The 26,138-nt window shown below is 42.7% G+C and overlaps 1 protein-coding gene across 7 annotated transcripts in view; it reads left to right on the forward strand.

The window, feature by feature from the left end:
• CHCHD6 (coiled-coil-helix-coiled-coil-helix domain containing 6) overlaps positions 1–26,138 on the forward strand; it is a 146,252-nt gene that overhangs the window by 44,311 nt on the left and 75,803 nt on the right. For 3 of the 7 annotated variants that reach the window (XM_067544293.1, XM_067544288.1, XM_067544291.1), the window contains exons 5-6: positions 1,616–1,636; positions 6,903–6,986. The exons of 2 other annotated variants lie outside the window; for them this stretch is intronic. In XM_067544293.1, the coding sequence (XP_067400394.1) occupies positions 1,616–1,636; positions 6,903–6,986 (105 nt within the window). The remainder of the gene's footprint in view (positions 1–1,615; positions 1,637–6,902; positions 6,987–26,138) is intronic. 2 more of the 7 variants (XM_067544289.1, XM_067544292.1) reach the window with 1 other exon arrangement.

The following is a 26,138-nucleotide window of genomic DNA, read 5'->3' on the forward strand; positions in this document are numbered from 1 at the left end:
TGCAAATGTTTTTCTGCTAGGAGGTTGACAGTTAATAACTTAAGTGTCCTGTGGATGACTGACTTAAATCCAGCAGAAAGCTACCTGTATATGGCATATCTACTGAAATAATAATATGCACTACAACAGTCCTACACCCATTCCCTCCTACCCATCTCCTGAGGGCAGATTACAGCACAGCAATGGAGAGGTTAAAATAAACAAAACCAGCACATCTGTCTAAACTGTAAATACAGGTAGGAAGAAAAATATTGTTGAAACCAGGCTCCTGTCATGATCGGTTGTCGATTGTCAGTGAATGTTTGACATGTGTTGGCTTGATGGACTGAAGTTGCTGGTTGTGGTGCATCCGGTTCATCTGCAGAAAGGAGGGAATTGGCTTTTCCCTGCTGTAATGTAGACCTTCAGTTCCACCCCTCTTGGCTGTTGCAGAGGATGGGAACAGACATCACACATAGCTAATCACACTTCATCCCTCCACAACTTCAGGTGGTGGCTCTGTGCCATTAAAACAACAGCAGCTTCCATAAACCAATTGCTTTGTGCCGTCTTCTGTCTCTGGCACTGAAATACAACCAACAAGAACATCCCTCCCGCCTTGCCAAAGCCTCTCTCATAAATAATCATGATAAAAAAATGAGTATTTTCAAAGTAACCACTTACAGAGTGTTCTGCCGAGCGAGTGTAGCCCCAAGAAGTAGGGGAGATGCAGCAGTCCTTGACAACGATTAAGCACTCTGACTGCTTTGTAAACATCTCAGTCTGAAGCCAGGATGTTTATGGGCTTGAGAGATGTTTATCGTCTTGCACTTGCTTTGCTGCTGCCGGGTTATTGCTTAAGTAAAAAATAATAATAATAAAAAGTGTGAGAGAGGAGATACTGAGGTCCCCGTGATCTGTGCATCTTCACCATGGAGTCCCTAAACAGTGACCTTGCAGACAAAAGAAGAGAATGTAAAACAAGGCAGCTTGGATTTGGCAAAGAAGTTCAGAGTATACACTATAGGAATATTGGTCTGCCTGTGGGAAAAGGCATGGCTGAAAATGTGGTCAATGACTGATCAAATTTTCATTGACTGAGCTGTCAACTAGAAGGTATCTAGTACAACTACATGAGTGAAGATGACTTGCTAGCTAGGTGACCTTGAGTATATGGAATTGCTCTTCTCAGGGAAGTTGGAAGCAGCAGGGCTTTTGGTTTTATCCCTTACAGTGCACTTGACACTACCACACTCCCTGTTGTGTGTTGCTACTGATACCGGTATTTCTAATATTATGCAGTGCCTTGTATGACTCTGGCTGCATCATATCTGTCTTTGCCTAGCATCTGTTCTACAGGGAGCGCTGTGCAGCATTTATTACTGTGTGTGTCTGTGGGTTTTGGTTTTTTGTTTTTACTACAGTGCCTCAGCCAATTTAACAGCCTCTATTTACAGCATAGTCACTAACAGGTGACATAGGTGCTCTGTTAAAATGCTTGCCATTTTTAAGGAACTTTTCTGAACTCCTGTTAAGAGTTATATTGTGCAGCAGCAGGCAGCCTCCATAAATCACTGATACATCTTTTCCCTCTTTCCTTCCCCTTGTCTCTCTCTCTGTCTCTCTCTTTTCCAAGCCTGCGGATTTGGATGCCTGGGTAAGCTCTCTTTTTGTCTGTCTCTTGCTTATTCCAAGTGTCATATTGTTACCGCGTGCATACAGATTGTTATTGCCGAGCACAGATGCAGGATTTTATTTTGTCATTACATTTTAAAAGGTGTTCAGCTAGAAAATTGCATATTATTTCCTCCATAAAGATTTTCACTGGTTCCTTTTGTGTGGCTTACAGCTGCTGAGACCAAACTTGATCGGGTGATGGGTGTGTGTATATGGGGCTAAGTGGGTAGCAGAGGCAGGGAGGAAACAATGTTTTCTCCAGTGTTGCTTTTTAGGGCCCTAAGTCTGAACCCACTAGTTGATAGTTAAAAACTTCCATTGACTTCAGCAGAAGTGATAGGAGGGCTAGATTCTAGAGCACCTGGGATACTTCAGGGACAAAGGATACCAGGGTGATTTTGCATGGTTGAGCTGCCTAACATAGACATTGAGAACTGTCCCAACCACTTTTGATTAGTTGGATTTCTGCCAATGCAACTCAGTCCTGACTAAAATAATCCTTTTGTTATTTCAATCTTGTATACTCCTCTGTACACGGATCTCAGTCTTGATCTACAGCATCCCTTGTGATTTCAGTCTTGCCCTGCTCCTTTCAGCTCAGTCATTGCTCCTTAGTTTTGACCAGCAGGACTCCAGCTGTTCCAGTTCTAGAATACACTATTTTGCTGGTGCACTTCAATCGTGACCAGTAGAACACCTGTTATTACAGTCCTGGGGTCCTGGACAGGATTCTCTTCAATATCCTGTCTGCTCCTGTGACTGAAGAAGACATGTGGGAGGGCACGAGGTACAAGCATCTGCAATCGTTAGTCAGTGAAAAGGATGAGGTGCCCGAGCTGAGACATCTTATCTATGCTGCTGGCTTTGTTTGGGGAAGCTGATTATTTCCCTTCCCCCTCCTCCCCCAAATTAGATTAATTTAATGTAGAAAAAAGGCATTTGTAAGAGAGGTGTTGGGAGGTACGGTGTAAAACACTGTAGGAGTTTATGCCCAGGCGAGTGTTTTATTAATGGAATTTCAGAAGTATCAGTTACCAGATACTGTGAGTTGCCTCTGGGAAGCACTTCCATGGACTTTGCTATGGACCCTTTTTCCTGTGTCAAACCTCCTCTTGCTTAGAGGCAACTGGTTTGCCTAAGATGAATTCTTATCTTCCTCTGGATTCTGGGGCCCTGGGTTCTAGTTTAAGTAAGGCAGCCTTGTGACAGTCGTGAGCTGCTCTAGTGCTGTGCCTCATTCCTGAATCCCATTTAGCCTACCTTGATCTGACCCTGCCAACAAACTTCCTTTTCCTGGTAAGTGTTCTCTCTGGTTTGCATGTGCATAGCTCGCAGGTGTATATGGGAAGCCTGTTCTTTCCACAAGATGAAAAGAGATAAATGAAGTGTAACACTGAGAACTGTATTTTGAAAAAAGGGCATAAAATAGAAATTAACACAGTTGGGATAATACCTGCCATGAGCCTTGCACTGCCAGACTGATTGCAAAGTCCCCAGAACTCCAATGCTGTGTTGCCTTATCACACAGGTACAGCGCTGGGGTTCTCAGATTGGGCACTGAGCTTGTTTCTTGCTCTTCGTGCCTGTGGGAGCAGCCCACTCAACTCTTCAATGATTAATAGCCAACCTGGTTAGTAACCAACATAGGTGCCTTCATAGTTATTCCTAAAATCTTACATGGTGAAGTGTGGAGCATGGAAGGAGAGCCATATATTCTCTGCTACAGCTCCTTATGGCTGACCCAAGAGCAGTGGTTTTTGGGGAGATAAGTCCAGACCCTTTTAATGAAAAGAAAATTCTTTACACATAGCCTTTTTCTGTATGGGGTAGGGGAAGGAGATGTGAAGAGAGAAATTAGGAGGAACCTCAGAAGGCTCCCCCCCCTCCTTTCTCTTTGTCTCACTGAATAAACTTCAGCAGCGGCTGTTTGTTGTATGGTTAAAGTTGAGTCTTGGAATTAGAAGGCGCTAACCCTGGTGCAGCAGCTGCTCTGTTGAACAGAGATGAGGTAATGCACTGGCACCGGCCCTTCACTATCCCACCTTGAGAGTACAGAGCAGTGAGGGCTTATCTACACAGTGAGTTAGTGCATGGCAAGCCAGGGTTTGACTCTGCACATTAGCTTGTTGTGCACTAACTTCCTGTGTGGGCACTCTGACAGTGCACTAAAAGATCCGTAGTGCGCATTAATGTATTCCCAGTTTGAAATGGGAGTATGGCAAAGTGCACTGCAGCAAGCTAGTGCTCTGTAGATTCATACCGTAGCTTATCGTGAAGTAATGTCCAATGCAGACAAGCCCTCAGTTCCCAACTCAATTACAGACTATTCTCAAGCATCTTGTGCTCTCCTCCTCAGTCTCCTTGCATTGTTGACCCCCTTAGTCAGACATTCCATCACCACTTCCTGTTAGAGAAGTTCATACATCACTTGTTTGAGAAGGGGAATGTGAATTTGGTTGTTGAGAAGTTAGTATTCTACTCTCCGGTGCTCCTCTGGAACACAATCACTCTTCACACAACATGTCCAAGCCCAACTCAGACTCTTAAATACGGACACAAAATGGATCAGCAACTCTTGAACATCCTATTTAGAAACCAGCGTGGTGTTATATATTTCTTTTTTCCTCCATCCATTTGTTAGAAACTTTTTACGTGAAAAATGTTTCTGATGCTTTGTTTGCCACCTGCAGTCTCAATCCTCAGTGAAATTTATAATCATCTCCACAGCAGCCAAGTCTGTCTGGGCCATCACAGGCTTCTGACTTCAGGTGGGGAATAAGCAGCAGGACAAGAGGAGCTCTTAATAAATATCCTGTGTTCAGGCAAAATGTCCCTAGTTGCCTAACCCAGTTTTGTAATGTTTGGTACAGTGAATATTTCAAATGACATGCTCTGACTGTGCCATACATACCTCAAACATTATGATAAAGTGTACTAAATTTCCTAGTAATAACAGCTGGGGATAGAGGAAAACAGAAAGCAACTTTCAAGCAGATCTGTCTCTTGAGACTGTTTCTCAGTGCACTTCAATGGAGTGAAGCATCAGGAGTTATTTAAAATGAGTAAATCATTGAAAACATGTCTGAGTTACAAGTAAAACTTTTTCTCTGCAACTTCTTGTCTGTAGTTCAACTGGATAATGGTGATAGTGGGGAGAATGATCAGAGAAATTAATTGGAAAAGAGATATTGAGAGGAAGAATGATCCAGTCGCTAGGGCTCTAGCATGGGATTCAGGAAACCCAACTTCAATTTCCTGCTTGGCACAGACTTCTTATGCGACCACTGGCAAGTCACTTAGTCTCTTTGTGCCTCAGTGCTCCATTTGTGAAATTAGGATACTAGGGCTGCCCTACCTTACAGGGTTGTTGAGGATAGATATTTTAAAGATTGTGGAGTACACAGGTACTGTGATAATAGGGACCACATAGTATTTCTCTGCTGGGGTAGTGTTGGTGAGACCCCTAGACCAGTGGGTCCTTGCCTTTAACACCCTTCTGAGATGCATGGGGCAGTTCACTGCACTCAAAACTGTTGTTCCAGGCTGTCTGTAGACTCAGGGATTTGATTATGCCTGAATCACATTAAACTATTATTTGCAACTATGTGGGCTAGAAACTATTTTTTTAAATGAAAGCTGGGATTTTTTTTTAACAACATGACTTCAGGAGATGGTGCTTTAGGCATGGGCTTATAGTGTGTGTGCCTTAATCTGGCCCTGAATGGCAAGGAAGCAAGTGTGGAAAACAGAAAGTTTCAAATCTGGTTACCACTTCAAAGAAGCTGGTCACTGCCATACCTGTAAAGTAACAAAAAACCTACTTGCTTCTTTACTGGCATCTTTATCACCCATCCCTCCCTCCCTAACTTAAAAGATCCCCTTATTATACTCCAGCATATCCATCCTCAGGAGAGCAGAGGGAAGGAAACAGGCAGCAACCTGCTTTCAGATGTAATTTTTCTCGTTAACAATGACTGCTGGCTGTAAAATGACAGGTCTGAGCCCACAGGGGACGTTCCTGTCCAGGCTGCTTAATCATATCGGACCAGCATCCTCTACGATTGCATCGGGCATCATTAAAAGTTAAGAGCGATGCTGCTGGGATAGGTGTACGGATTAGCAGTGTTTGCATTCATGTGAAACGGTCTAATAATTCTGCCTTTGGAAGGTCCACTGCCTGGGGATAAGTTAGGTGGTCATGCAGGCTTTTTGGGGCACAAGTTCCATCCTCTTCCAGAGAGATTTTTATTTTATTTTATTTTAATATTATAATAAGAAGTATCAGTTCAATTCCATCAATGCCTTGTTATCCTAATGCCACTCCAACATAGGTGTAGGAGTTCATTGAAGTGCTGCTAACTGTAGTTTCTAAATGGGGAAGCTATGTTCCTATAAGAACACAAATATTTTCTTGTCCTGTTTTTTTTTGGCTGATGACTAGGTTTTACTTTAAGCATGTGTTTGACTGCCTGACTTAATATGTCAAACAAACAGCAACCTTGTGCTTTACACAAGGAAGCAACAAAAATCCTATTTAAAAAAGGGGGGATAAGACCCAAAACAAAGGTTGGGAGCATGTATACTCAGTGAGCATGGGAAAGAGAATAGACAACGGGGATGGAGAGACATAGGAGCTACCTTGCCACCTTATTTAAACACTACATATGTAGAAAAGCAAATGCATGGGCAATGAGTTTGTGTGGTTTCAATATTGCTGTATAATATAGTTTGAATATTCAGCGTTTCCCTCTAGATCTTAAGAATGAGTTGAATCTTGTATGAGTTCTCTTAGCCCCCAAGTGGTAGGAGCTTGAAGTTGGATTTTTGTTTTGTATTTTAAAGCACCTTGTGGACACCTGAGGGAAGTGTAGAAGTCCTTTTGTATGAGAGATTTGGATCTGGACTAAATGGAGCTTGGGAGAAGGTCTTACATTGGCCATATGGGTCACTCCTATGCTTATGCATCTTAGATGATTTATATTGGCATTCTTTTAATAGGGATAAGGAATATATATGGGATAGAGAATGAAAGTGTGATGGTGACAGCCCTTTAGAACCTTGAGAGCAATCCCGAGTTAAGCAAGTGTATGTTTGATGTGTTGAAAGTCTGACTGAATTCTGTTTGGAGAGACCAGGTATGGTCTCCTCTACACCAGTCCTGGGTGATGTGGGGTTTCTGAACTCCTTCCAATCCTAATCTTCTCCTGCTATCCTTGTCCCTCTAGCTATCCTCTTCTTCCTCCTAGGCCCAGGAGTTACAGTGCAAGGAGGCGGAGCTGAAACGGCGAGACACCTTCTGTAAGGAGCAGTTGGCCCGCATTGAGAGGAAGGTAAAGCTATGTTGTCTTTCATTTGCTGTGGCTGAATGCTAATGGGATCAGCAGAGGAAAAAAAACAAGTATTGTGCTGAAACCTGGAACTGTCAGTCCCCATTATTTATCCACCTTATGCAGTTAAATCAAACAGCTCCACAAACTGAATTTTTAAACAACGCACATGTGAAAGATAATTGGTTTTTAATTGGCTGATTTTTTTAAAAACTAGTTTATAATAATTAACGGGTTTTTTTTATTTTTCTCCCTTCCCATAAGGTTTAATTGAAAGCGAAGTTGCCTTGTTTTTATTCCTTTTGTTAAAAATCCATGGCTAAAAAAAAATAAAAGTAATCTCAAATCTTGCTATACATATGAATTAAAGTTGTATTATTAATTTTTCTTGGAGGAGCCCAGCAGATCAAAGTGTGTTGCTGCAATGTACTATCTGTCTTTTGCTGGATAAGCTTTTGAAATGAATGTGATTTAAAGAGACACTGTCAGGCATCTTTTAAGCCTGAAATGACCTTTGAAAATCCATTTAGGGATTTGAATCTCTTCCCTAAACGTGGGATTTGCTTCTCTGTTTAATTGTTTACCGTGATGAGTTTTTAAAAATTGATGTAATAAAAATCGGAGCAGCCACACTGTTCCTTGTGAATTAAAGTGTTTTTCCCTTCCTGACAAAATGAAATAATGTTAGTAGTAGCATTTATTTTTTAATAAATGTGAAGAATAATATTCCACAATTTGAAGCAATTAGACCTTGTCACAGAGAGGTTCACAGCCCTGACTTCTAGTGATGTTCCCTGCCTGAGAAGAATGCAGTGATGGGAAAGGTGGATCCCAAAGAGACGATAGAATTTGTGCATCAGCTTTACTACTAACATGCAGTGTGACAGTGGCCCATTTTCACTGGAAAATTAGATTGTAAAAATGGGAAGACCCTATTAGCACATCTAATTTCCTTTTCCCTTCCTCTGCTAGCGTGTGTTTGTTCGGTACAGTACTTTTTAATGCCATTAATGGTGAAACATATCCAGGAGCAGTTTTACTTTGCACATTGTGGCAACACTTTTATTTGTATAATTAATTAAAAAAATAAAGTAAAACTACCACTTAATGCTGCAATAAATTCAGGTTTAAATTCAGTTTATGGATAATGGAGATTGTGCAGTGAAATCTCAAACAATCCACCAGCCATTGCTATAACTATCACAGTCATCCATATGTTCCGATGCAAAGGGAATTTTTGCAATTTGTTGACCTCATGCTGTGTGTATTATATTTTTTCCCTTCAGATTTGGTTTCCCAATGTGGCAACTGCTAGGAGCATTTGTACGTGTGTCTGTCCTTTTACAGACGTGTGGGCTTAAGAGAAGTTATGTCCAGCTCTGCCTTTTTAAAAACAAGGTGACTAATGCTTTGGCTGCAGGAGTTTCACTTTGAGATCAGATGGAAGATCTTTAGCCCCGTTTAGATCTCTGATACCTAGATACTTTCCTTCTTTAGTTCTTCTTTGCAATATAGTGAGTAGGTAATAAGGACAGCTTTGTTTCCTAGCTCAAAACACTAGATAGTTCTGACCCTTAAACATGAGCATTTTACTGGTAATAAAATAGAAGAAAGCCTCCAACTGTTAGAGTCTAAATTGAAGCGGGAGGTGTGGGGGCTGGGTGGGGAGATGAGAGAAATGTACTTGAAACAGTGTAATAAAGCTTAATTGTATTAGTTTTGAAAAAGCTTTTCGATCTTCTCTGTGGATAATTTTATTCCTATAATGGTTGGAAAGATGGAAAACACAGCACAGAACAATCTTTTTTATTAGCTGTTGCTTTTATGTAATTCTGCTTCCACTTGCTGAATACACACAGACCTTGACATTTTTTACTTTATAGTCACTGTTTTAGAGCCTTCCAATTGAACCTTTTCTTTTTAAGAGGTTCAGTGGGAGACAAGTTAGGGGGGAACTTCTGAACAGTTGAATGTCACAGAAGGACATTTGGATTGCCAAGGCTAGATTGTTTGGGGGTGGTTAGGTGGGGGTGAAGGAGAGGTAATGATTCAGTATGGAACTAGAGAATCCAAAATCATCCTTGGAAAGAATAAGCTGTCAGGAATTCCCTGCCTGTACTTTGCTTATCTGAAGTATGGGTTTGGCTCGATTCCCACTTGCGTGTGGTAACATAAAAGTCTGCTGCCTTTGCATTATATCTATCTATTTTCAAGAGATGTTTTTAACCCCTTTGCTGCTGCAGGAATATAGACTTAGTTCTCTATCTGAAGTTTCCTACTGAGTAACCAACTACACACTTCATAAGACATCAGGAGGAGCATATTTCATAGGGATGGCAGAATTGCCATACTGGATCAGACCAGTGCTTTATCTGGTTCCAGTGTCCTGTCTCTGACATTGGCCAATTTCAGATGTTTCACCAGGAGAAATTAAAAAAAAAAAAAAAAAAAACCAAACAAACCAAAAAATAAAAACAAAACCAAAACCAAAAAAACCCCAAATACCACCTCTGTGGTGGATAATGATGGAATAATTTGCCAATAGGGGAAATGTCTTCCTAACTGCTGTCCATCAGAGGTTGACATATACCCTGAAGCATGAGCGTTTATATACCTTTACAATGTTGTGATACCTTCTTCTTTGAGAGCTTGCTCATGTCCATTCCCAATTAGGTGTGTGTGGGTTACGTGCATCGATACTGGAAATTTTTCCCCTAGTGGCATCCATAGGGGCCGTCTCTAGCGCTCTCTGCAATGGCGCATGTATGCGCTGGTATATAGGGTGCCGCTCTCAGTTCCTTCTTATCACCGGTGACGGTGCTGGAATGTTCTCTTGCAAGCGCTTCTACCAACTGGTTTTTCATAGTTCCTTAGTGTACATAGCTTAGTTGTTTGTTGGTTAAGTGTTAGTGTTTTAGATAAGTGTTAACAAACGTGGCCCAGAGACGGGACATACCCTGGTCCCCAGGCTTTAAGCTTTGTGTGTCATGTAAGAAGCCTATACCAGTTAACGACCTGTACTAGAGCTGCTTGAAGTGTATAGGAGAGGCTCACGTGCAAGAAAGGTGCAGAATCTGTAAAGGATTCAGGCCCTGCACCAAGAAAGACTGGGGCATTAGATTAAGGGCACTTCTAATGCAGTTCGTGTTTAGAATGGCATTGGAACTAGGTTGGTTGGACTCGGTGCTGAGTATGTTGACTTCAGTGTGGAGCGCTCCCGCAGCGCCATCTTCTTCCTGGTACCATCTCCAGTGCCCAAGAAGAAAACGAAGAAGACACATATCAAACGGGGAGCTTGCCAGCACCAAAGGAGGATAAGAAGGGTGCAGGAGACCTGACAAGACCCATGTCGGGCCCCCTGTCCCCATTGGAGTGTCCTCACCCATACAGGTTTTTTAGCCCTATCCCGGACCCACCACCGACTCCTGGGTGCGGCAAAGGCCCTCGACACCTCATGGTACCTACTAAGCTGGAGGCATTCCAGTCTGTGAAGGACCTCTTGGCAATCCCCATACTCCCGACCCCTCGGGGAGGGAGGCCTCCCCACTGGGACCAGGTGCCAACACCATCGATCACAGGGCCATCCAAGGGCAAGCCCGCAATGAGATCCCCGCAATGATCCCTGACGCCGAGGTGCTGGCCTCCAACCCGCCAACAAACACTCACCCATGGCACCGGTCCCCAGAGCTGCACCGAGGGCAGTTGGGCTCTCGCCACCAGTCTCCAGACCTTCGGTGCTGGTCTCTGTCACAATGGCACTTGTCCCCGGAGTCCTGGCACTGATCCCCGGATGCCCAATGCGGCTCCACAGAGTCCTGCCACTGATTGCTGAGCCCATACAGGAAACCTAAAGACAAGAGCTGGTCTCTGGACATGCGACATATGGGTTCCTGGCACCACTCTCTGGTACCGGAGTTCCGACACTCCCAGCTTGGTGGGGGGAGGCAAGCGACATCAGCACCCCCATGGTCCCCATGCAGCAGCTCCTTGAGGAGGAGGAGGTGACCCTACCCAATGGACAAACTTCTACCATGGCTGCAGGCTTCCCCATAGCCCCTTCAATGAGGATCTGGTCGCAAGGGCAGTGGCCTGTGCTATGGCAGTTTTGGAACCCTTGGGGCTTTCCCCCAGCCATGGGACCTCAAGGACAATCACTCTCCAGAGTCTCAGTGCCGAGGTCATTGACAGCTGCTCACCTAGTAACGGACCTAGGTGTCAAGTCGAACCAGGAAGAGGTCCTCACAGTGGCCCCAGAAGGGACTAATGAACAGAAATCAACGCTTGTACCAGTTCCAGGGATAGAGTTCATCAGTGCAGTCCTAGATGCCATCCAAGCCAGAGCGCTCTTACTGGAAGCCAGATTCCTGGCCATGTCGGAGCTCGTAGCCTGAGTATCAGCCCACCCTCTCACTACAGCGAGAGTGTGCCTCAGACTGTTGGGTCACATGGAAAACTGCACCTACGTGGTCCATTATGCCAGGTTACACCTCAGACCTTTACAAATGTAGCTGGCAACGATATACTCACAATCCAGACACCATCTTGACATGGTCCTCATGATCCCTCCACCAGTTCTCGCCTCCGTGTTGTGGTGGACAAAACTGCATCATGTATTGAGAGGGGTACCTTTCATGGTACTGGCACTGCATACAAATATCAGAGAGCTCAGAGTGGCCTGCGAAGTGTTCCTTCCCCAGCTGTACAGCAAGGTTGTAGTTCAAGTACTGATGGACAAACGGCCTTGATGTACTACATCAACAGGCAAGGGGGAGCCAGGTCCCCAGCCCTTTGTCAAGATGCCCTACGTATATGGGGCGTCTGCATGGATCACAACATCAACATGGAGGCTGTGTACCTCTTGGGGATCAGGAACATGTTGGCAGATCTCCTCAGCAAATCCTTTTTCTCTTGCCGTGAGTGGTCCCTGCACCTGGAAGTTGCCAAATTTATCTTCCATAGATGGGGCACTGCCCAAGTGGACCTCTTCACCTCCAGGCGGAACAGGAAGTGCAATCAATTCTGTTACCTGCAAGGGCTCGACAACGGTTTGATGTCCGAAGCCTTTCTTCTGTTGTGGTCAGACAACCTCAGTCCTCGTAAAGATCAAGAGGGACAAGGTGTGGATCATCCTGATAGCCTGGCATGGCCACGCCAGCACTGGTTTGGGATGCTGTTGGATCTGTCAGTGGCCCACCCTTGGGCACTTCCAGTACAATCGGACCTCCTCTTGCAGGACCATGGCCGGCTGCTTCACCCAAACCTAGCCTCCCTGCACCTGACAGCATGGATGCTCCATGGCTAAGCCTAGAAGAGTGGGCCTGCTCTATGCAGGTCCAACAAGTCCTGTTGGGAAGAAGGAAACCTTCCCCTAGAGCGTCATACTTAGTCAAGTGGAAGCGCTTCTCCTGCTGGGTGTCTCATCAGAGTATCTCCCCGACTAAATCACCTATCCAAGTCATTCTGGATTACCTGCTCCACCTAAACCAAGAAGGTTTGGTCTTGTCATCGATCAGGGTACATCTAGTGGCCATATCGGTTTTTCAGCCCCCTATACAGGGCAGGACAGTCTCGCATGAGATGACAGCCAGCTTCCTCAGAGGTCTGGAGAGGCTTTTTCCCCCTGTGCGGGACCCAATCCCTCAATGGAACCTTAATCTGGTCCTATCGAGGCTCATCGGACCACCCTTTGTGCCCTTAGTGTCTTGCTTTCTTACGCAATTATCCTGGAAAGTTGTGTTCTTAGTGGTGATTACATCCACGAGATGAGTCTTGGAGATCATGGCCCTGACTTCTGAACCCTCTTACATGGTAATCTACAAGGACAAGGGCCAAGCCTTCACCTGGCATTTCTGCCAAAGGTGATCTCAATTCCACATCAACCAGATATCTTCCTACCGGTCTTCTTTCCGAAGCCCCCCAGTTCTAATGAGGAAAGGTGTCTCCAAACTCTTGATGTCAGGAGAACTCTGGCGTTCTACACTAATAGAATTAAGCCCTTCCACAGGTCCATGCAACTCTTCGTTGTGGTGTCCCTATGGATGAAAGGGCTGCCTATATCATCCTAGAGGATATCGTCCTGGATCACCACATGCATCTGAGTCTATGAACAGGCCAGGGATCACATCTCCAGCTTCACTGATGGCCCTTTTGACAAGGGCACAGGTGTCATGAGAGGCCTTCCTGGCTCAGGTTCCAATACAGGACATCTGTAGAGACGCAACCTGATCTTCAGTGCATTCCTTCATTTCGCATTACGCAGCAGGCCAAAGACGATGCTGGCTTTGGCAGAGCAGTGTTGAAAGCAGTATGTCCATGAGCTCCTGCCTGTCTCTGGGGTGCTGCTGGTGAGTCACCTAATTGGGAATGGACATGAGCAAGCACTTGAAGAAGAGAGAACGGTTACTGACCTTAGTAACCATTGTTCTTCCAAATACGTTGATCATTTCCATTCCACAACACACCCTCCTTCCCCTTAGTGGGAGTTCCAGCAAGAAGGAACTGAGAGGGTGGAGGGCTGGCGGCGCCCTATATCCCTCCCCCCCGCTCCCCCCACACTTATGTACTGCAGAGGGTACTATAGCTGGCCCTACAGATACCACTAGGGGAAAAATTTCCGGCACTGGTGCATGTGGTGTGTGCACACACACCTAAATGGGAATGGACATGAGCAACACATCTCGGAGAACAACAGCTACGAAGATCAGTAACTGATTTATTTAATGTTACTGCAGATATTCCCATTATTCATATAAATATTAATCCATTTTTTAACCTACTTATCTTGGCCTCGATATATTGTGGCAGTGGATTCCACAGGTTAACCATTCATTCTGTAAAGTTTTCTTTTATCAGCTTTAAATGTTTCCTTTGAATTTCATTGACTGTCCCCTTGCTCTTGTATTATATAATAGGGTTAATGGACATGTCCAATTTACCTTCTCTATGCCATTCGTTATCTTTTACATGTCTGTCAAGTTCCTTCTTACATATCTCTCCACTAATCTAAACAGTCCCTACCTTTTCAACAACTTCTCCTATGAATGTTTTTCCAGGCCTCTGATTTTTGTTGTCTGTCTCTGAACCCCCTCTCCTGCTGTGCCTTTAAGATAGAGTTACCTCAGTAGTTCCATGGGATGCTGCATTCTTTGCTGAACATGTTAAATTGAAGGACTAGATTGGGTAAATATATTAATTACCCCTCTAATTTGTAACCTTCAGAGAGGCAGCGTGATCTAGTTGTTTGAGCACAGGATTGGAAGCAAAGCAGTCCTGATTTCTAATAGTAGTTTCCTCTCTTTGAATGTGGGCACATCATTTCACCTTTCTGCCTCAGTTTTTGAATCTGTAAAAATAAGAATAACTCCTAAGTAGATAATTACCTCCCTTGGGGCAATGTGAGGATTAGTATATTTACCCAGTGCTTTGAAGCTGTACAGTTATAAAAACATTTAGAATTTATTTTGTTGGCCTTTATGCTGATTTAAATGAAGTCTTGGGTACATCTAGTTTTAGCAGATATTAAGACTCTTAGTCTCTTTGGTCATATCCTTCCTATTGATGATTTCAGTAGTAGTAGGTGCATAACATGAAAGAAAGCACAGCCTCTGATACGAATTCTGAGACCAAAGTTAAAATGGGTAATCATTGTGAACTTTTATAACTCATGGAATAAGAATCAATGTTCTGTGTAGGAGGATAGCAGATTTTAGTATCCTGCATAGGGATGCAGTGCTGCTCTGAGCCATCTTGTATTGGGCCCTCTGTAATTCCTGCAGTGGCATGCTAGAAGATAGGAGGAAGCTTAGGCTGAGGTATGTTTGGTAAATGTTTAGTTTTGGGTTTGTTCAGAATTGAATGAGAATTACATGTGTTTTATATGGGGGTTGGAGGTTTGCATGCCCGTTCCTGCAAATGGCAGATGCATCCCTATTAAAGTTGAATGAGAAGTCGATTCAACCGCCTTTTGAACCCTTCAGATGCTGATGGGTTTTCTTAAATATACAGTTGTTTACCACATGAAATGTAGACATTTATTTGATCCCTTTTGCTGTTCTCCCTGTTTCTCCATTTAAGCTGACCTGGATGAGTTAAGGCCATTGCTAGAATAAAGCAAAAAATGAATATCTGGTTGCATAATGTGAAATAGCATAGAAAGGCTGAGGGTAATCTCAGTGGATGAAGCACAGTTCCCTTCTGTAAACTAAGGTTGTTTCTGTCTTTTGATTTCTTAAGCACTGACTCCCACAGTAATTTCTAGTATGTAGCTATGGATAGTGTTGAGCGGCAGATATGTTAATTTGCAACATTCTCTGTTCATAGTTTTTTCATAACATTGAATACCAGAAGAGGTAGATGCAGCTACAGCTTATTTATGCAGGTAGGAAAGAGATGCATTAAATAAATATCATTTTTATTTATTGATGAAGATATATGGTGGCTTTTCCTTTGTTTAGTTTCATGGATCTCATAATTTTGTGTGTGGCATTCACTTTGTTTGATTTGGTTAAATTAATCTCCTTCTTTCCTTGCACTTAACATTAATTCATGTTTTGTAAAGCATTTAGGGCACGTAAAGCACTTTGGAAGTGCTAAATTGTTTTTGTTTATTATTCTTATTGATATTGATTCTTCTTATCTCTTCTCCTTAGAACAGTCTCCCACTTCTGGTATGTCAAATGTTCACTCACCCTCTTCATTCAAATGCCTCCTTACGATACACCTCTTCCTTAAATCTTTCAGAATTAACCCACTGTAGAGAGAAATATAAAATAATCCTTAAAACAAAAATGATTTTAGAGTTGGTCTTTATCTAGTCAACTTCAAGTGCAATTCCTTTTTGTCCTCTCTGTATTCTACAGTGTTGCGCAAACTGATGCCACCTGGTAAGTAATACTGCTGACTGATTTCTTATGAAGGGAAAACTGAAACAGTTTATTAAGACTGACCAAAAAGAGCTGGGGAATCCATGTGGAGTTTCTCTAGCCATGAAAAACTAAAGGGCTTATACTTAATATTGAAACAAGGGCTATGCTGAGGTGCTGTCCTTGGGATGGGAGGTTAACCTCATCTCCGACCATCTAGGTTGGGAGTTAAATATTCATTGCCCTTTTCTAGATGAGTTGATATCTCTTGGCAGGTGTCGTGAACACCATTTCCTTTCTCAGTAGAATCGACTGTAATGTCTTAAGGCTGCATGTGAGCTATTGCTGTGTGTGTAATGGCTGCTCTGTTTGCCTCCAGTCACTATACTGCCAGTACCTAACTTATCACTTTGTCAAGGGCTTCAGGATACTTAGAGTAAGAGAGGCTGGTATAAAACCAAATTCTATGCTGTAAGAAATCATTGTCCTTTCAAAAGTAACTGCTCTCCCATCATTAGATAGGTTGATTTCTCTTACCTTTATTAAGAATCTGAACATTCTTTATTTGACTTCAATAAAATAATTTTTGTGCATTTCCTATTCTATTGAACTTCCCACCATTACCATTATGAAATCAATTGAATTACCATTATGAAATCAAAAGCAATGTAGACTGATATTAGTTTTCTGAAGTCCAGAGAAGTACTGTGTGTGGTTTGTCAATCGAGTCAATAGAGTAACACAATAGAATGCCAAATTCATCAAGCGGATGGTTTGATCTGTGAACAGAAGAAAAATAATCCCTCGGTATAGCTTCCTGTAATAGGTCGATAAGGTTCTTTTTGTTCCTCCAGACTGTTTCCCCAGTTACTTAGTCTGTCTAGAGAGCCTGCATGGACATGCCTCGTCAGGCAGGGGTGATTCCATGAGACTCTTGTCATGCTTTTTTCACTGATGTGACATGAGAAGTTCTTAAAGCCACAGCATAGACATCCTTCAAATCTTTGGGGATTTAGCAAGGTGGAGCTATTGTACCTTTTTATGAGTTAGGTTAAACTACTTTTCTTAACAGCAGATCCAATGTTAGAGAGGGAAAAAACTCTCTGAACTCGGTGGAGTAGCCAGTTGAAACAAGTTCTAACCTCTTCTTCCATGCTGCCCTCTGCCTAGTTTTTTTGTATAACTATATACTTCATATGCCCTCTTTTTGAAAAAATTACTTTTTCTTCTCCAGCTAGCTCCCTCCCACATCCCTCCATTGGCCTGCATATGTCTTGGCAGGGTTTAGCAATGTTCAGCTGGAGATGCTCTTGTTGGTGTTTTCCATGCAGGCCTCGAAATGCAGCTGTACATTTCTACTGGGTGGACTTACATGCTACCTTTCAGTGCTCTATGCTTGAGTCACCCATTAATGGCTGTTTCACTAAAAGCCTGTAAAGTTGAATAGTTAATATACCTCAGTGCACCTGCTTTCAAAAACCAGAGAAATTGAGTGGTAATTTGATGAACTCAAAGAACATTTATATTAGGGTAAATAAAATGTGCTAGATGTCAGCACTGCCTGTCTGCTTTCGCTTCAATGTGTATGTTCATGTTAAGTACTGTGTTGACTGATGTACAGTGCATGACATCAGTTTACAAGCAGCTTCTATGCAAACAGCAACTAAGTGTCTGCTTCCTTTTTAGTCTGCATGATTAGTGCAGAGATGCATTTGCAGCCTGTGTGCTGAATGGGCAACTGCCTGAGCCTCATGATGATTTTGTTTGCCTGGTGTTTAAGGTACCTTTGCACAGGAAAAGAAGGATGCTTACAGGCTGCTTCATCTAGGAAGAATCCATCCTTAGACTTGCTTATGAAATAAATGTAGCAATGTGTGGTTTTGAACTTAGTGCCTTAACATTGAATTTAGCAGCTGAATATAAATAATAATCTGGTACTTGGTCCCATCAGCATAACAATATGAAGACTTTTTTACAGATAGAAACGATGTAGGACATAATCTTGTCTCTCATTTGTCAGTATAACATTGTTCCCCACAGAACATGTGAGTACTTTGTCCAGTTCTAAATTCAGTTCAGACCACTTATCTGCTTATTCCACTGTCTAATAAAGCTCACTGTTGACACACTTTTAAAATATCTCATCTGATTTCCTTTATTTCATCCCATTGTTTCCTTATTCTAAGCCTTTGGACTCCCTACTCTTTCTAAGTGGTTATGCTGTTCTTGAACTTGCAGGCAGTGTTTTTCTTGATGCTGTACAACAATACCAAGGTAAATCTATACCGTGTACACTGTCCAAGTACAATAAATAACAACCCTATTTCTTGTCCCCCAGAATTGTTTAGCCAGGCTGTATATAGTTAATTCTTGGTCCAGGTAGCTGCAATACTGGTTACATTATTAATCTGGAGGGGGGGGGGAGAGGAGGAAATGGCTTCATGAGTTGATAGGAAAAAATGTGCTGGCTGAAATGTGTTCTGTAACTTTGGATGAGATAGTCAAAGAAGTCTGAGGCACTGAGGAGATTTAGGCACCTGACTCCCCTGCACTCCTCTTTGACTATCCCAGTTTTAGGCCTCAATCCTGCAAGTTGTTCCATGTAGGCAGACCCCTGCACCTGCACAGGGTCAACCCATATGAAGCTCATTGCAGAATCAGGGCCTTACTGTCTAAATTGTCTCAAAGATTGACTTGGAATATGAGAGGATACAGCCTTTCTGAGCACACTCATGATCCTTATTGTTAATTTATCAATAACTTGTATTTCATTAATGTCTTCTATCCAGGGATCCCAAGATCCCATGGTTTAGAAACATGGAAGAATTTTAGCCTCTTAACATCCCTGTGAGGTGACAATATTATTATGTTCATTTCACAGATGAGCTTGAAAAGTGACTTGCCTAAGGTCACATAGTGAGTTTGTGACAGAGTTAGCGATAGAACCCAGAAATTCTGGCTCACAGTCACATACCTCTGCTTATTTGTATTCACATTTACGTTACAAATACTCTTCTCCTCTCGCAGGGCTCTTAACCTGTCTGTGGAAAAAATGTTCCAGGTTGAAATGTGGCAAAGAGAGCCTCAATTCTGTAGATTTTTAAAAAACAATTATTTTACTTGCTTGGGTTTAAGCCTTGAATTTTTTTAAGCACAAAGTTTGTTTTAAAATTCTGTTCTACACTTGTCTTGATTTTTTGGATAAGAAATGATGTAGACAGTGATTAGTCCATAAAATGTTCTAGCTGCATGGAGTATCTCAGATACCCGCTAAATTAGAGACAGGCCAGATGCTGAACTTATTGTGCACTTAGTGTGACTGCATCTCATGAGCGGTATGCGTGTGTGTTTGTAATAGGAATAGTTTTCTGTGGGTGTTTAAATATATACTTCATGACAGCCCAGGGCCACTTCTTTGAAGGCTTTCCCCATCAGCCAGGCATTTTAAAGAAATGTATGAATAACAGAGCTATTCCAGTTTCTTGGGCATATAATACATATACCCAAGAGACAGAACAACTCTGAAATAGCTTGTAAATAGTATGCTTTAATGTCCTCCTTAAATATACTTTAGAGTCCGCTATGAGCTCTTGGACTCCAGCAAATGGTATTTGTTTCACCTGTCACAAACTCCACTGTCCCCAGGGCTGGTCTTTAACACTTCTTTTACCAAGCCTGTGAAACATTTTGCCACATGCCTCCAAGTCTCAAGAAACAAATGCAGTTCCACTCTCTCCCTTAACCCCTCTCAATCCCCCCCAAAATTAAGAGTTGCCCCAGGATGATCTCATCACACTCAGCATTAATATGAATCAGTGATGACGTCTCCATATTTATATATTAAAAAAATTTAACTGCTTTTCCCTAAAAATTGAGAATTGCCCTGTTCTCAGGAGCTGGCCCTGCAACAGTCACAGAAAACAGTGTTTTATTCTGTTTTTTGTACTCCCCAGCAGACAGGCCATTAGCCACTTGAGCTGGTGAATTGACGAGATTGGGTGTGAATGCTTGTACACATCAGGAACCACGCTCAAATCTGTTGTACAGTTATACTGAAGATTCCTTTGAAGGCTTTCTCTCCTTATACCCCTTACCCCTCTGTAAGCCAGCTCATCATCCTTTCATGGTAAGAACCAGTGAAGTCTGAGACCATGGGAACTGTAGTGGAGTGCAGCTACACCACCACCACAGGCAAGCAGCTTCCTCCTCAGACAGGGCCAGCAACACAGGAGACAGCTGGATTGTGGCAGGCTTTTGGAGGTGGAAAAAAATCAGAGGTGTAAGTGGGGAGACAGGATTGACAATGAATTGGTGCAGTGTGTGTGTGAGAGAGGGTGATTTGAAGGTGAGAGCCAAAAAGGAAGGAATGAAGAGACAGAGAAAAGAAAAAAGAAAGCATAAGTGTAGGTAATAAGAAGGGGGAATGGGCAGCCTTTTCTCTCTTGTACTTCTGCCTCCTTTGTCTGCCACTCTACCAGGGGGGTGGGTGTGTGTGTGTGTGTGTGTGTCTTTTTTTTCTTTTTCCCCCCTGGAACCCAACGTCCAGCACTTGGTTGTCTGAAGGGGTTGTAAATAACTGGTGATCTTCAGAGAATGACAAGCTTTCCCCCTAGCTATTACATTTTCCAGTGTCTTCATAAGGATAAAGGGTTAGAAACTTAAGGGGTTTTTTTCTTAATAAAAGCTGTGATTCTACTTCTACAATTTTATGCCCTGTAGTTATGGAAGATGGGTTGCCATGGGCTGGCAAGCCTTGGTCTACCAGCAACTCTTAGTTTTCTCCCTTCTTGATTGTTCCAAAACGTGTATTGTGGTGCATCAAGCAATACAAAGAAATTGCCTGATGTGCCCAGGGCACATCATAAATTTTGAGCAGGCTTGTGTGTGGTTTTCTTTTGAGGCGGGGGGAAGAGAGATGGGGCGGGAAATGTCTCATGTTGGAGTGGCCATGTAGAAAATTCCAAGTGCTTTTTTCTTTTTCTTTCAGTGTGTGGATTTTTCATTTGAGCATGTAAAAAATGTTATGCTCTGTATCCAACTGGACATGTGAATGTCTTAGGGAGTTTTCTGCTGCTCTCTGGAGTCAATTTACTGTGGATCTCAATTTTCCAAATACTATAGAGTGTGCACAACAAAATTGCCTTTCACATGATGAGTGGGCAGTTTTTAGCATTAAGAATGGGATATGAAGCCTTTCACCTTTAGGTCATTCATTCAAATACAGTTTGGTTTAGCTACAGCCAAAAGCTGTTAACATTTGATGGCTACTCAGTGGTTTGGGTGGCAGTGAAATGATGGGTCTTGGTCCTGTTGTTAGAATATAAGTGTTCATGTTGCCAAAAGAAAAAAAAATTGCAACCTAGTTGGCAGTCTTGGAAGATGGGGAAGGAGTGATCTGGCCATGGATACTAAGGTTGCCCCTGCAGGTCAGGGACAAGGCAAGCAAACGTAAAGCAGGGTGGGGAAGTTTGCATTTTGATATATCCATTTGTTCTCTGGATCAAAGATTTCACTTTCCAGGGGTCTCATACGCATACTGGGAGGTTTCTACAACTGTACATAAAAATATTTGTTACCTGCAACAGAGTCCTTGTTTTATCATTTTTCTCCCCCCAGAATTTGTTGATTTCTGCACTCTGCAGCCCACCAACTCAGCAGGGTCAAGGAGGATTTCGTTGTTTTGGTAGGCTCTGCCCACCAGAGCAAATGTCAAATAAGTACACATCATTCACCTACACTAAAGTCACTTAAAAACCCCAAATCTTTCCTTTCTTTGTTAGCTACAACTACAAAAGCCCAGCTGTAATTTAAGTTTAAGTATCTATAATGGCTTTAGGAAATGTATACATATATTTGGTGCTTCCTCATTTAGCTGCTGGACCAAGTTCTTTCTTTGTATGAAATACCCTTTGCTGTGGGAGGAAGAGACCTTTTGGTATATAGAGTTTGAATTCTGCATGTGGATGCGTTTACATTAAATTTATTGTTTTGACTGTGTTAACTTTGTGTTCCTGTGTCATCCATTTGTAACTTGACTTTTCATCTCAACAGGAATTTCCTGGTTTAAATGTTGTTTTGAAAAATAGATGATAAACTATTTATTATGGGCTTGAGGAAGAACACCCTTTTTCCTACTTGATCCTGCAATGAAACCCTAATTTTAAAGTTGTGGTGACTTAACAGCATTGAAGGCCACATATGATGTCGTATACCAGAATTGTAATGATAATCTAGTCAGATGAAATTGTCTGAGCCAGAGTGCATGGATGTAGAATTCCTCCTCAGTTATGCAGTTCCCTGCACTCTGCTGTGGTTGTCTGATGTGCATAATAATGATTACGTCTCAATAACCCTATTGTGAATATGCATCTCTTTCTAATATCATTGGCTGTTATAATCCCTTTGCTTTGATTGGCTCATGTACTTAGAATTTTCATGCTCTTTGTGAGCAACAAAGAAGCCTCCTTGATGTCTCATTCTCTTCAGAGGAATCAGGAAAGCTCCAAAAATTACATGAAGGAGAGGAAAATACTTAAAAGCAGAGAGAATGTGGCTGTCAAACTGTGGAAAAGGAAATAGGTTAAAAATATTATTTGACTGCTTTCCCTTCCTTTTTACAATTTCTGTTCCCTCCATACCCTTTCCCTGTCCTTTCCCTGCAGGCCAACAGAGCTCTCCTTCCCATTTTATTTTTATTTTATTAACTACTGGAAGAATCTTGAAACACAGTATTTAAAAACTAAAGAGTACAGTAGTTATTCTTGAGCACAAAGTATTCCTCGGGTTTATGGCGGATCCCGACCACTGTCAATAATAGGTGCTCCCATTTGGCCTAGCATCTGCACCCAGGGTCTTCACAAAAGTGTTTCCAGTAGTAGCAGAGCAGTTCAAGCAAAGTAGCATCACCTTCTTTCTGGATTTAGATGATTGGCTTCTCTTTGGCAGGATACGCCAGGAAGAGCTTGTGTCAACCTTGTCACTGTTTCAACATCTGTCATCCCTAAGAGTCTGTGTGAACTTGGAGAAATCTATTCTGATTCTGACGCAGATTAGAATTTATAGGAACAACTTTTGACTCAGTCAGGGTAAGGGCTTATCTCCTGATGACACATTTTGCACTATGATCAATGTGGTTGACGTTTGAGGGTCTGTTTGGATTTGTCTCTCCTAGGATACATGGGATCATGCATGCACTTACATCATACAGTTTGCCATCTCTTTTGTCTTCAGGTTTGGCCCCAAACAATATATATACTAACCAAACACAGCATGAACACCACAGTAACAATTCCTACCAAGGTGACGACCTCAGTAACTTGATAGAAGAATCCAGAATGTGCGTGTGCCCATGTGTGCATGCCTTTCCTACCTTCCACACCCAGCAAGATGATCATTATAGATACCTCCCTGACAGGCTGGGGCAGTCACATGGCACAGGGTACTTGTACATTCTGGTCTCTCAGGGCATACATCAATTTTCTACAACTCTCAGCAGCCTGAGAAGCTTGCAAAGCTTTTCTACCATTCATCCAGTTTCACCATGTACTTATGTTGGACAATATGACAACCGTATTCTACATGAGCAAGCAGTGAGGAGCAAAATCCATCCACCTGTTTTGAACTGGTCACTCTATGGAACTGGTCAATCAAGGACCATATTGTCCTGTTGGCAGTGTACCTTCCAGGAACCCAGAATTCATTGGCAGACAGCCTCAGCAGGCATTTTGCCATTGATCACAAGTGGGGGTTACATGACTCAATTGTGAACAGCATTTTGACTTAATGGGGAACCCCCATTGGGTCCTGCTTGCCACACAGAAATACAGGAAAAGCAACATATACTGCTCCAGAGGAGCTTGGGAAAAGCATTCCAAAGGCAATGCTCTCCTTCCCTGGTCAGATCACTTGAGCTATGCCTTCCTTCCAATCCTGCAACTACCTCGGGGTCTACAGAAGATTCAGCAGGGCAAGGCACAAGTCAGCCTCATCAACCCTAAGTGGCCTAGGCAATTCTGGTTTCCATGCCTTCTATGAATATCATCCTGCCCAACAATTGATGTCCAGTTTTTTCCAAATCTCTTGACCGAGGAGAATGGCAGAGGTCAGCATCCCAACCCCAAAGCTCATGATCTCGCAACTTGATATTTTGATAAGTGTCAACCCTAGAACTTTCCTGCTCTGAAGTTGTACAGACCATTCTTAATAATAGCAGAAAGCATTCCACCAGGAAATGCTATCTAGCCAAGTAGAAATGTTTCTTTATCTGGCCCCAGCAAAAATCATATTTCTCTAGAGACAGTAGATATTTCCACTATTATAGACTATCTCCTTATGCTCAAGACACCAGCTCTTTTCTTTAGTTCACTGCAGGTTCGCCTGGCAGCGGTCTGTGTGTATCCCCCATTATCGGACGGTTACTCAATCTTTACCCAGCCAGCAACAATCAGTTTCTTGAAAGGCCTGATCAGAACCTTTCTGCCAGTAAAGAAACCAACCCCTCCCTGGGACCTTAATTTAATTCTTACGCCACTCACTAAATCACTCTTTGAACTGCTAGCTATGCGTCCCATGAGGTTGCATTCCTCCTTGCCAACACCTATGTATAATCCACCATACACAATATTCCATAAGGACAAAGTATCGCTACAACTAAACAAAAAATTCACTCTTAAGATAATTTCGGACTTTCAAGTAAACCAGTCGATTTACTTACCTTTGTCTTTTTTCTGAAGCCCCATGTCTCTGGCTTGAAGATGAGACTTCATTTTCTCACCATTCAATGACCGTTCACATTTTGTCTTCACAGAACAAAACTGATCAGAAAGTCACCTAGACCGTTTGTCATTGTAGCAGAATGAATTCTAAGTCAAGCTTTATATTCCCAGTAAGCTCTAAGTGGATCTCTGGCAGTATCCTACCCTACCAATTGGCACAACTCCCTACCCCGCACACGGTAAGGGCTCACTCTACAAGGATACAAGGGGCCTCAGTGACATCACTTCAACCAGGTACCCCTCCTTAACATTTGCAGGGCAGCTATGTGGAGTTCCATCTGCACATTCATGAGACATTATGCCTTGGTCCAAGACCTCTCTGCTGACTCATCCTTTGGGGCAGTTGTTCTACAAGCAGCTGTACCACCTGCTTCCCCCGCATCTTGCTCCTCTATCAGTAATGCTTTTCAGTCACCCACAGTAGAATACAGTTAGGGACAAGCACTCAGAGAAGAACGGGAAGTTATATAACTTGTTGTAAATGGAGTTCTTTGAGATGCCTGGTTCCTATGTGTATTCTACTAGTACCCTCCTTCCTATTTTCTTTGGATCATGACTGGATTTGCAGTAGAGAAGGAACTGGAGTTAGGGGTCAGTCTGCCTCATCTATTATAACGTCAGTACGGAGCACGAGGAGAGCCGGGCTGCAGGTGTGGACCAACAGAAACTGATTGCAGGCATTCTTCAGTCCCATGCCCATGGAGTGCATGTGTACCCACAGTGGAATACACATAGTGACCATACATCTCAAAGAATTCCAGTTACAACAAGGTAAGTAACTTCCTTGATGTGACTACTAGCCCTCCCCTTCTCTGCAGGATGAAATCCAAGGAGAAGCTCCAGGCTCTGAAAATGAGTGAGCACAGATTCAAAATATAGATATATTCAAAAATAGCCGAGGGAACAAAAAAAGGAAAAAAGTGGTGGCAAATTAAATTGCTGCTTGTGTAAGTTTTTTTCTCTCCCAAGTTTGCCCTTAGTGTGGAAGTGTCTCTCATAAATAAATAAATGCAAAGATGAGAATTGCTGCCAAAAACTGTCAAGTTTCTGGAACTTTCTGCCCTTGATTAGTCATATTATAAACCTCCCCCCGTCACCACAAGTAGAACAGTGCTCTGAACATATACACCCACCACTCAGTCAGATCTGTGCAGTCTGTGTGTCTGGTTCATCTTCTGTGCCTTTGATGTGCTTCGTAACTCAGGCAAAGAGAGGTCTGATCGTCTTTCTAAAAACCTGACAGTCTGTGTGACAATCTGTCCACAAATCCACAGGCTCCCTGTCAACCAAATGAGCTTTTGAATATCAGAGGTTTTGGGAATGGCTCTTACAGCGTTGCCCATGCGCTGAGGGGAAAGTACAACAGGCTTCATGTGTAACCTGAGAGATGCTCTCCATTTTCTTTAATCATTTTGGGGACATCTCATCATTGCTTGTTGGCTGGTTCTCAGCCCTGCACATGTCAGGGTTATTTAGCAAAGCTTGATTTGCTGGAAACTGCGTGCTGAATAATTTGCTGT

This window comes from Emydura macquarii, unplaced genomic scaffold (genome assembly GCF_026122565.2).
Source record: "Emydura macquarii macquarii isolate MOO-44397 ecotype Brisbane River unplaced genomic scaffold, CSIRO-AGI_Emac_v2 contig_968, whole genome shotgun sequence".
Classification (NCBI taxonomy): Eukaryota; Metazoa; Chordata; order Testudines; family Chelidae; genus Emydura; species Emydura macquarii.